General features: G+C 44.2%; 1 protein-coding gene across 2 annotated transcripts in view; it reads right to left on the bottom strand.

Moving 5' to 3' along the window:
* Positions 1-359: 359 nt before the first annotated feature.
* The window catches only part of TMEM209 (transmembrane protein 209), a 37204-nt gene continuing 24964 nt past the window's right edge, over positions 360-12599 (bottom strand). The window contains exon 15 of one of the 2 annotated variants that reach the window (XM_010587409.3): positions 360-12098. In XM_010587409.3, the coding sequence (XP_010585711.1) occupies positions 12044-12098 (55 nt within the window). In that variant the 3' untranslated portion in view covers positions 360-12043. The remainder of the gene's footprint in view (positions 12099-12599) is intronic. The other variant, XM_003407274.4, reaches the window with a different exon arrangement.

Raw genomic sequence — 12599 nt, 5'->3', positions numbered from 1 at the left:
GGGCCCTGGTGCCAGCTAGGGGCCGGCATGCAGTCCACACCCAAGGGAGCCAGGGCACACGTGCTGCTCAGGGGATCAGACGCGTGCCTTCTCCAGCTTGCTCACATGCCCTTGTCCGCCCCGGGAGAGAAGCATGCCCATCTGGCGCCTGCCTGCCTGCCCTGGCTCCCTGGGAGCACAGTCATCTGTCCTTGCTCGTCCCTCCTGCTCCAACCTCCATCCTGTGTGCTGTCCCCAACCCCGCTCCAGTGCCCTCAGGGTGAGTCTTTGGCACTGTGTGTCCAGCTGGGATGTCCTCCGGAGCCTCTGTACCCACCTCATACCCAGGGACACAGACTCCTGGGGGAGGCTCTGTGGGAGAGGGCACCAGGCCAGTGCCAGGCCAGCCCTCCTCAGGCTGCCATATGACCTTTCCCTAACCCCCTAAAGGGCAGTAGGACAGGCCTGCCAGAGGCTGCAAGAAGAGTCTAATCCAAGAGGTGGTGGGGCCAGGGGACTGTCAGATGAAGTCAATGTCCTGGCACCAGAGTCAGCCTGAGGGGAAAAACGAACAAACTGAGAGGAAAAAACTACCACTCCTCAGCCAGCCACACGGTCTCAGCCAGACCTCCAGGCAGGGCTCTGACCAGCACCCACGACCACAGCGCGCTCGCACGCCCTCTTGCGGCTGTGCGATCATTGTAAAATGGGACAACCCAACTGTTTCGTCCCCAGGACCACTTCTCAGTTTTCCTGAGGTGGGACACAGAAGGAAAAAAAATCTCAACTACAAGCTGGAGCAGTCGGAAAAGCCAATGCTGTTTGCATGCAGTGTTTTTCTTTATTGTGGTTAAAATATATATAACAAGACATTTGCCGTTTCAACCATTTTTGTATGTACAATTCAGTGACATTAATCATGTTCATCACATTGTGCAACCATCACCACTATCCATTTCCAAATCTTTTATCACCCCAAAGAGAAACTCAGCACCCTTAAGTAATCACGCCCCACCCTCCCCTCCCCGATTAGCGATTAGTGGTAATCACTAACAAACTTTGGTCTCTATGTTCTAGATGTAAGAATTTCTCCTAAGTGGGGTCATACAATATTGTCCTTTGTGTCTGGCTTCTTTCACTCAGCATAATGTTTTCAAGGTTCATCCATGTTGTAGCATGTCTCAGAACTTCACTTCTCTTTATGACTGGATGGCATGTGGTGGTACATGGTAGATATAAACAGCTTCCTTCTTTTGTGAGGTCACATACAGAGTTGGCTTCATGGGTGTACGACCTGCTCATTCACACGGGGTCCCACGTTTGGCTTAAAGCTCTGCTGTCTCCATCTTGAAATTCTTACCACTTTTTGGACAAGGGAACCTGTATTTTTATTTTGCACTAGGTCTCGCAAATTATGTAGTCAGTGCTGACTGAAGATACTTACGGAGAAGGAGCGTGGACATGTCTGAAGGATTTTGGCATCTGTAACCCAGAAAGTTTTTGAACATTTCCTCATCTTGGGTGCCTGGGGAAGAAGAGTTGCTCTTAGGTGCGGTCAAGTTGGTCCTGACTCACAGTGACCCTGTGTATAAGAGGACAAGACGTTGCCCCGTCCTGTGCCATCCTCACAATTGTTACTATATTCGAGCCCAGTGTTGCAGCTACGGTGTCAACCTGTCTCATTGAAGGTCTTCCTCTTTTTCACTGACCCTCTACTTTACCTAGCATATCCTTCTCCAAGGACTGATCTCTCCTGATAACATGTCCAAAGTATGTGAGATGAAGTCTTGCCATCCTCACTTCTAAGGAGCGTTCTGGCTATACTTCTTCCAAGACAGCCTTGTTTGCTCTTTCGGCAGTCCATGGTATATTCAGCATTCTTTACCAGCACCATAATTCAAATGCATCAGTTTTCCTTTGGTCTTCCTTATTCATTGTCCAGCTTTCAAGTGCATTTGAGATCACTGAAAATATCATGGCTTAGGTCAGGGGCACCTTAGTCCTCAAAGTGACATCTTTGCTTTTTAACAGTTTAAAGACGTCTTTTGCAGATTTGCCCAATGCAATAAAACGTCATTTGATTTCTTGACTGCTGTTTCCATGGGCATTGAAGGGAGAGAAAACCAAAAAAATCCATTGCCATCAAGTCAATTCCAACTAATAGTGACCCTATAGGACAAAGTAGAACTGCCTCATAGAGTTTCCAAGGAGCGCCTGATGGATTTGAACTGCCGACCTTTTGGTTACCAGCCGTAGTGCTTAACCACCGCACCACCAGGGTTTCCTGAAAGGAGAGAGGGTGAGCCAATTAAGGAAGCTCTTGGTGAGAGTTAAATTTTTCCAGGGAACCGATGAGTCCTCCATCCACAGTCACTGTCCTCGGAAAGAGGGGCGCCAAGGCTCTGTGGGATCATCTCTGCAGTGGCGGAGACTTCTGCTTGTCATCTGTATACATCCTTTCCTTCTTCTGTAGCACTAGGATTACTAGCTGGACACACGGCCATGGAGAACAAAAACTTACTTTTCCCAGATTCCCTTGCAGCTGGATGTGTCCATGTGATTAAGTTCTGGCCAATGGGATGTACAAGGAAGTATCTGCTGTCATCTGGAAACTTCCTTAAGAAATGGTTGCAGTGTGCCCTTTCTTCTGAGCTGTATTTTTGATTTATGACATAGCAGAAAAGTTTTAAACTCTTAGACTCAAATCTGAGGGAGTTACAAATGAATATGCTATTTGTTCTATCAAAGTCCCTGGGTGGTACCAATGGTTAAGGTGCTTCTCTGCTAACTGAAATGTTTGAGGTTCAAGTCCACCCAAGTGTGCCTTGAAAGAAAGGCCTGGTGATCTACTTTTGAAAAATCAGCCATTGAAAACCCTATGGAGCACAGTTCTACTCTGACACACATGGGGTCACCATGAGTTGGAATCGACTGTTTTGTGTGTTTTGTTTTGGTCATTTCACCATAGGGATTTATGTAAGGGTGAACTAGCATGTGCTGTAATGTTCAGTTCTTCAAACCAGTAAGGTAAGACTAGCATCCCCTCTCTAAAGGGGATCCTAGTGGGGGGAGCTGAGAATCAGTAAAATCTAAGGCAGTGATATGCGCAAAGAAGAAAGTGAGCAATGGGGGTGTTATTTTAGTGCGGTAAGAAAGGGTCTGAGGGTGAAATTTGAGTAGAGGTCTGATTGAAGAGAGGAGAGGAGCTATCACGGATGGCTGGGGGAAGAGTCTTCCAGGTAGAGGGGATACATTCAAGTTGTTTTGCCAAAAGTAGGGTTCAGACATACATTTCCAACTATCTGTTGTCATCTCCATTTGGATGTCCCAATAGCAATTCACACTCAACATGTTTCACATTTCTCTTCCACTCCAAACCTGCTCCTCTTCCTCAATTTATTTCTGTTATTAGTGCCACCTGCTGTCTTCCCAATCACCCAGACCGAAATCTTGGAGTTGTGTGCACCACTTCTGTCCATTTTCCTTCAAAAAATGCTCTCCAATCTTTTCTGCCACCTCTAGAGTCCAAAAATCCATTGCCGTCAAGTCATTTCCAACTCATAGTGATCTTATAGTGCAGTGGTGAAGAGCTACGGCTGTTAACCAAAAGATAGTCAGTTCGAATCCACCAGCCGCTCCTTGGAAACCCTATGGGGGCAGTTCTACTCTGTGCTATAGGGTCACTATGAGTCGGAATTGACTCGATGGCAACGGGGTTTTTTGTTTGTTTGTTTTTCTGGAGTCCAGGCCCTGGGTTACTGCAGCAGCCTCTTCCTGGGTCTACTACTGCAGCTGCTCTGGCTTCTGTCCATCCTCAGGACATAGTCAGATTCATCTTCCCAAAACCTTAACTTTGACTTAAGTTAACTTCTGCTAAGAAGCTCCAAATCTCTTCCAAGTCTATGAATAGTCTGAAATCCTTAGCCCAACACCTAAGGTCCACCTTTCTTTCCAGTTCTATCTTTCCATGTGCCTCTAAACCCATCCCAGTTTGGCTTCTTTGAAGTTTTCCAAAGACATCTTTCCCTTTTCAGTCTTCACGTCTTGATTCTTGCTTCTCTCTTTGCCTGCTGAAATTCCTGTGCCACCTCTTCCATGAAGCCTCTCCTCAGCTCCTCACTCAGCGAGCTTTTCCTTCTCTAACCGCCTATGAAATTTTATTTGCACCACTTTTCGATAGTTTGGATTTTTTCCAATTGTCAAAGCAATATGCTACTGAGAAAAAAATGGAAAATGGAAAAACAAGTATTCATATTCCTATTTCAACGAGTTGACATTTGGATCTTCTCTCTAGTCCTTGGCGATATTCACGCATATTTCTACATAACTTTGATTTGTTTTCACGTCTATTCAACATTTTTTCCCCATCCTCCTACTCTGTCTCTTCAAAGTTGTAGGAATTTTAAAAAGAAGGCAAAATAAAAGTCTTTAGGTATCTCATCCTGAGATGTATCTCATGGAGTTGAATTTACTAAACTGTTCATCACCATTTGGATGGATTTTGTTTTTAGCTATCATAGACTAGAAGCTATCTGAGGGAAAGAAGAATATCTTAAGTCTTCCTTGTATTTCAAAGTACCCAGCAAAGTACTTCAATCAGTATTTATTGAACAGATGAAGAAATGAACACAATGAACACCTCTAGGCATAACTATCTTTTTTTTTTTCTGTTCAATATTTTCCTGGGATCAGTGGGACAAATGGTATTAACATTTTTTTTTTTTTGGACTTTACACGTGGTGGCAGATTGTGTTTTCCCAAAATGGCCACACCAATTTATGTCCCATCCCACATGCTGGGACATGGGACATTCCTCCTTTGAGAGTTGGAGTTTATGTTCTCTGCCCTTGAAATTGGGCAGATCTTTGTAACTGCCTTGATCAACAGAATGGGGAAAAAGAGATGTTATGGAACTCCCAAGGTTAGGTCATAAAAGGCAATATGCTTCTTCCTGTCTCTTTCCACTTGAACTTGGAACTCAGCCACCATGTTATGAAGAAGCCCAAGCCACATGGAGAAGCCACATGTAGGCATTTCATCAACATCTCTAGGTAGGTTTCCAGTCAGTAGCCATGAACAAGCTTTAAGGTGATTCCACCTTCCAGGCCCAGGCATTGTACAGCAGAGATGAGCTCTCCCCACTGTGCCTTGTCTGAATTCTTGACCCACAGGGGGAGATAATGATTATTGTTGTTTTGGAGAAATTCGTTATGTAGCTGGAGTAACTGGGACACATTTATTGTCCCATGTTGTGTTCCTAAAGGGCTGTACCAATTTGCAATGCCACCAGCTGCAGAGGGCTGAAGCTTGCCTTTTTGGGGACACTTATCCTAAACTCTCCGAATGGCATCTCCACTTCTAAACTGTAAACTCCTTGAGGGGACACATTACTGCATTCTTGTTGGCCATTCTTAGCATAGGGCATTGTTCATAGCAGGCACTCTGTAGACGCTTGTCCATTTATGAAAAGTATACACAACTAGGATGTGCATCTCTGAGAGTGTGCTGGCCAGGAGACAAAGCTGATGACTGAACAGACTGAGGCTACCTTGGCTTCCTCATCAGAGAAAGCAGCTTCTGGACAAGCCGCTCAGAAAACACATCCTTTAGTTCATGTAGACAAACGCTTGGAGAAAACTCTACAAGGTCTCACTGAATAGGATCATGGCATCCTGGTAGCAGGTCAGATCATTCCTACATCTCATACCTGGATCCACCCCAATACAGCTCCAGCTGTGAGGGCTTGCAAGATGCCAACAATTTTGCATCCTACTGAGAAACTACTGGCAGAGAATTACCTAGATGGCTTTTTACCCTTTACTATTGAAATCAATTTTCATGTAGCCCAACAATGAAAAATGCACGGGCCCTGCTAGATTAAACTCTGCCCCTCAAAAAGACATGCTGAAGTCCTAACCCCTGCACTGGTGAATGTGACCTTGTTTGGGGAAATACGGTTTTTCTTTGTAGATTTTATCAGTTAACTTAATGAAGTTATACCTGGATAGGTTGGGTCTTAACCCTAATCCTTTCTGAATGTCATTTTATAAAAAGACAAAGACAGTCAGGGAAATAGAGTCACACACACACAAGAGGAACACAGCATGTGAGGCTTTGTCTATAAACTAAGAACATCAACAAATGCTGCTCCTTGGAAACCCTATGGGTCCTATACGGTCGCTATGAGTTGGAATCGACTCAACAAGTTTGGTTCGGCTTTCTCTTTAAGAGACACCGTAGTCTAGGATGTGGACTTCACCTCCAAGTTCCATCCAAGCACTTGGCCTAAGTGGAGCCTAACCACCACTGTAACTCCAATAATTTTCAAAAGATGGCATTAAAAAAAGTTTAAAGACTATGAGCCCAAGAGACAGAAAGGGCCACATGAACCAGCGACTCACATCATCCTGGGACCAGAAGAACTAGATTGTACCCGGCCACAACTGATGACTGCCCTGACAGGGAGCACAACAGAGAACCCCTGAGGGAGCAGGAGATCAGTGGGATGCAGACCCCAGATTCTCATAAAAAGACCAGACTTAGTGGTCTGACTGAGACTGGAGGAATCCTGGCAGTCATGGTCCCCAAACCTTCTGTTGGCCCAGGACAGGAACCGTTCCCGAATACAACTCATCAGACATGGAAGGGACCGGACAATGGGTTGGAGGGAGATGCTGACGAAGACTGGGCTACTTGTATCAGGTGGACACTTGAGACTGTGTCGGCGTCTCCTGTCTGGAAGGGAGATGGGAGGGTGGAGAGGGTTAGAAACTGGCAAAACTGTCACGAAAGGAGAGACTGGAAGGGCTGACTCATTAGGGGGAGAGTAAGTGGGAGTATGGAGTAAGGTGTATGTAGGCTTGTGTGTGGCAGACTGACTTGGTTTGTAGGCTTTCACTTGAAGCACAATAAACGTTATTAAAAAAAAGTTTAAAGAACATTTCACTGGAAGCAAAATGTACTGGATTTAAGAGTGGTTAACTAACTTGAGATGGAAGACATGTAATACCTTCTCAAACCACCAGGTTTGGGGGCTGGTAGCTTCAAACTTCCTTCTGCTAAGTCTTTCTTTCACAAGTTAGCTTGATGACTCCTCCCTCCTCAGGCTGGCCGGGAGATGGCTCCCCCTACCCAGTAGGAACACAAGGGCCTTTCTTTGGAGTTGAGTTCAGTAAGCTGATGCCTGTATTCTGAGCCAAAACCATCCCAGAGCTGCCTGATTCCAGTCTCCACACCATGTGTCCGAGGAAGAATCACGCCTGGCTGCTGCTCCTGAGAAATCAAGTTTTGCCCCCTACAGAGCAGGTGACCACCTTCTGACTTTCCTCCTATGGGGCGCAGCTCATGGAAGCAGAGTCTGAGTCAGGTTGTTGTTTTTCCCCTCTGGTTTAGATAGGAGAGAGGAAGGAGACTGTTTTCTTGGTACAGCAGACAGCATAGCCTTTGAGACAAAAGCCGGTACTGGCTAGGTCTGGGAGATGGCCAGGCCTGGGTGGTGAGGAGAGGGAAGAGCACACAGCTGGGCCAGGGTGGGCGGGTGAGGGTGTCAGGCCCTGACAATCTGTATCTCAGTGTGAGGCAAGAATGAGATCATTGCTTCACAACACCAGAGGGGCCATTTCCTAGTTTTATGCTGTTATTTTCAAAGCCATTTTTCCTTAACAGCACTGTCTGTTATTTTCACTTTTAGTTTCTCAATCACCTGAGGTCGGAGAAATATCTTTACCTTATCACCAGAAACTACAATGGGGAAGATGGCTTGCCCCACCTCAGTTAGGGAGAGAGCTCAGTCCTCTGAGCCTCAGTCCCCTTCAGCCAGCGGCTCTTCTATCAGACTTGTTTGGCTTGGGTGTGTGAGTGGATTTATTTGTACCTGTATTTTCATCTATAGCAGTGCCTGGGAACGTGTGAATATGAACCAGCTAAGCTGTCTCTGGTGTCACTGCCCTCCTAGGTGGACACCCATCCAGCTGACGGAGGGATCACCCTCCCCAGAATCCATTACTTGTCCCACCCCAAGTCAGTGCAGCTCACTGGAGATGGAACTACTGGTGATAGCCCAGGAGTCAATTAGAGACGTGGCTCAGAGCAAGTGCCTAGCAGTCCTGCAGATCAGTGAGATGTGGGACTACTGGGGCCCAAGTAGCACAGGGGCTGATGTGCAAACCCTCCTCCTAAGTGGGCAGACAACAGCACACACATCCTCCCTGAAGTCTTCCTGCCAGAGCCCAGTCCTCTGCTACTTACCCTCAAAGACTCTGGTGAGGCCAGTGGACTGAAGCCACCTAGAGGGATGAGTGGGCCAGCCAGCCTCTCCCAGAACCTCACAGGGCAGCCTGTGGCCCTGGAACAAGGTGCTGCTCCATATGAATGCAGTGGCCTCACCTACAGGTCACAAGGAAGACCCTCAAGAGTATGTGGAATTGATCACCTTGCTTTCCTAACACCTTTACTTTCCAAGCAATTCTGCTGCAGCTGCCCAGGCCTGGGAATGCACCCTCCCAGGCTTCGCCTAGCCACAAAAGGAGCCATTGGGATCAGCTGCTCAAAGGCACCACTGGGAGTGGGTCTTCCTCTTTTTTTGCTGACTCTCTACCAAGCATGATGTCTTCCTCCAGGGACTGGTCCCTCCTAATAACATATCCAAAGCATGTGAGACAAAGTCTCCCCATCCTTGCTTCTAAGGAGCATTGTGACTGTAGTTCTTCCAGGACAGACTTGTTCGTTCTTCTGGCGGTCCATGGTACAGGCAATATTCTCGGCCGACATCATAATTCAGAGGCGGCAGTTCTTCAGGCTTCCTCACTCATTGTTCAACTTCCGCATGTACATGGGATTGAAAATACCATGGCTTGGGTCAGGTCCTCAAAGTGGCATCTTTGTTTTTTTGACACTTCAAAGTGGTCTTTTGCAGCAGATTTGCCCAATGCAACACGTCATTTGATTTTTTTTTTAGCCATTGTTAAGTCCTCAACAGCAGCACAAAGTAAGAAAAAATCAGCTCTTCTGTGAGGAGAAAAGATGTAAGGAGCCACTGTTAGAGACTTCAAGTCACTGGTGAACCCATCTGAATGGCTGCCAAGCGCCAAAGCAGTGGCGCAGACCTCATCACTCCACAGGGGCACCGCCTTCCAGCTGGAGCGGCCAGGACCCACTCCAAATAGCAGGTTTAATTAGAACGAAGTCTCCAGGCCCAGGCAGCCTGAGGAACGGAAGGGGGCATCCCCAGAGAGTGATGAGGATGAGAAGGCCGCAAGCAGAGGGCCCACCAAGCAGTGAGCAGCCTGCGCAGGTTGGAGCCAAGGTTTGGCGGGGGGAATGAGGCCAGGTTGGGGCCAGACTGTAGGGGGCTTTAAATGTCAGGCTAAGGAATTTGTCAGGGGAATGAAATGATCAAACAGGTGTTTTGGGAAGATGAATTTGAAGAGAATGTGCAGAATCAATTGGAAAGCCTAGAAGCATGGCGACAGTTAGGAGGCTGTGAGATTAACTGGGCTGGTTCAATAGTCCTGTGTGAGTTGGTAAGGGTATAAATGAGCACGGTGGTGGCAGAAACGGAAAGGGACAGCTGCAGGAGACACTGTTAAGACAGAATGGATGAGGTTTGCTGCCTGAATGAACTGGGGACCCAGGGAGCTCAAGGAATCAGAGATGACACCAGAGTTTTGAGCGTGGGCAACTGGTAGTGCAATGAACAGAAAAAGGGATGTAGGAAGAGGCAGCGGGTTTCAACAGGCGTGAATTCAGTTTCAGACAGACAGAGTTTGCAGGATATCCAAATGGAAACATCTGACAGGTAACCGGAAATGTCCCACCAGAGCCTGGGATAGGAGCCAGACTGAATGATGAACTAGGGTCTTGAATGCAAAGAGGGGACATATGAAGCCATATGGTGGACGAGAAGCATACACCGTGACACAGATGACCAGACAGCAGTTGCTGAGGAAAGTCCACACCCAGAGGATTTCTATGGCAAAGCTCAGTTTAGAAGTGCCACCCTATGCATGGGGCATCATTGCTGTTACAATACCAGCGTATCTATCAGTCTGAGAAAGCCAAGCAACACAGCTCCTTTATGTCTCAGTGGGCACTAAATTATAATTTAAACACCTAAGTACGCCCCTAAAATAAACCTGGCTCAAGTAAAGGGTGGCATTCATGGAGAAAAAAATGATATAAGAACACGATCTAGAAGATTAGCCCACGGACTGATCCCACAGGATGCATCAAGCAACGAAAAGAAAAACTTGTGACAAATACCCTATAAACAATATTTGAGAAAAGTAGGTATATGCTCATCTTAACACAAGGACCAAAAATGTCTCCTGCATCTGCAGTGCACCATCTTCCTGAAGTATACATTCAAACTAATTCACCAAAGGATTGTTTTATAAAAGCTACATACCTGATTTAAGTCTAAATTGGCTCAAACATTCATAAAGAAAAGTTAATCTAGGAAAGCTACCCAGAGTACAGTAACCTACACTGGACTTAGTATGCAAACAAAACATTTTCTTTTTCCTAGTGTATAACCCCTAGTATTTTTACATATATATTTACTGTGTATTTTATTGATAGCCACTTAAAAAATACTATAGCTTTGAATTATAGAACTAACAGTGACCTTAAGTCCTACAGAGAAGGAAAATACCTTTTGTGTACTGTTAAAATTTTTCTTAGTGTTTTTTTTTTAAATTGTGCCTTAGGTGAAAGTTTAGAGAGCAAATTAGTTTCCCATTCTATAGTTTGTACATAAAGTGTTTCATGACCTTGGTTTCCTTTGCCACAATTTTTCAGCACTCTCCCCATTTCTGCCCTGGGTCTTTATCGCTTTTAATAAGGTATGCATAGCAGTACAGTTTAACAGCATAACAACTGTTGTTTCATGACATCTGAATAACTCCTGAAATCACAGACTTAGATTTTTAACGTGTTCTTATATTTAACATGTTGAATCGATACTTTCTTCTAAAATATAACAAATGTAGTTAACATGCATCAAAAACACTTAAAAGATAGGAAGTCACAACACCTTCCTTTTCTTTGGACATCTGACATATAAAAAACAGGAACAACTTTTTGAAAAACAGGATTACAAATTATACAAAATAGGATACAAATATAAAGCTGACATACAGTTATTCAGAAGATACTGGTGTCAGCTGTTTATAGGTATACATAGGGTGATGGAAGCAGTCTCTAATAACATGTTAATCAAAAAAATATATATAGAATTGCTAGCTAGCCTTAGAGATACTACATATACATATAAGAAAATAAAGATGGGGAGTCAAGCAAAACGTTCAAGCTTGGTAACTTCTCACTGGACATTCTGAATACACCTAAAAATTTTAGATGGGCTATCACTATGTTCTTAAAGAAGGGAGCTATTAAAATAACACAGTATTACTGAACAGTGAAATTTGAGTTGTTTAAACCAAAAGCAGTGAACATCTCTTTTGCTGTCCTCAGACCCTTAACAAGTTAATTCTACCAGCTAAATTTAATCCAGTAATGCCAATATTGCTGAACCTCTCTTAATATTTAAAAACGTATTACTTAGAAGTTAATCTCCTTTCTTTGCATGTGAGCCTCGGGCTGGCTTTCAGAAGACTGGGGAAATACAGAGATAAAAATACTAAATGAGCAATTCGCTTGTTTCTTTCTAAGTATTTATACTAAGTAACATGACTGGAAAGCAAAAAAAAAAAAAAAAAATCATGGTGGAAGATGTCACTTAAGGAGTTACAAAAAAGGACTCCATTTAACTAGGGAAGAACTGCACTATTGTTGGTCAACAAGAATCTGAAGGGTTGAGGTTTTGCAGGTGGCTGAAAAATCTGAAATGTGATATAAAATTGAAGGTAATACCTCTTGGTAAGGAAGATACAGGACGTATTTCCACAAGGAAGTTTCATAATAGCTACTTTTTTGTTAAATCTGAAGAGTTTGTAACACATACACATATGCATAGTATTTCAGAAGAGGCAGTGACTAAGAGATGCTTAGAGTCAGCAATTTCTGGTTCAAATAAAAGTCCAAATGTTTGGAACTAAATGACCTGCTACTCGCCAAATATCCACAAAATATTCACACCGGATAGGCCAAGATTAACTCTCCTACAAAGAGAAAAAAAAAAAGTTTTAGTGGAGTTGATTGCCAAGCATTTTTTTCTAATAACGAAAACAAGAGACTGTACAAGGAATACATGTTTGATGATGTTTAATGCTATTCTGCAATGGATTATGTTACGCAGGTTTATCAAGTGAATTCTAGGAACAGGAATTACTTTCTTAACTGACACTGTGCTTAAAACCCAAACTTAGAATAAAGGGATTTACGCAGTGCTGAAAACGGATTTTTCAGCGGACTTCAGGAATTATTACACCAGATAATAGAGAGAGCTAACAAGTTTAGTAAGAAGAAAGACTAAAGTATAAATTAAATTTACAAAATGGAGGCTATAGAGATGTTAGGTCTTTAGAGAACTTTACCTTACTGACTTGAGTAAGTTACTAATTACTAGGGATGCTTTAGTGAATTTGCATGTGTGTGTTATTACTATATCCTAAACTAAACCATATTGCACATACCAAAAAGAAACCTGTTGCCATCGAGTC

This window comes from Loxodonta africana, chromosome 8, assembly GCF_030014295.1.
Source record: "Loxodonta africana isolate mLoxAfr1 chromosome 8, mLoxAfr1.hap2, whole genome shotgun sequence".
NCBI classification, from domain to species: Eukaryota; Metazoa; Chordata; class Mammalia; order Proboscidea; family Elephantidae; genus Loxodonta; species Loxodonta africana.
This window is presented reverse-complemented; position numbering and strand designations above follow the sequence as displayed.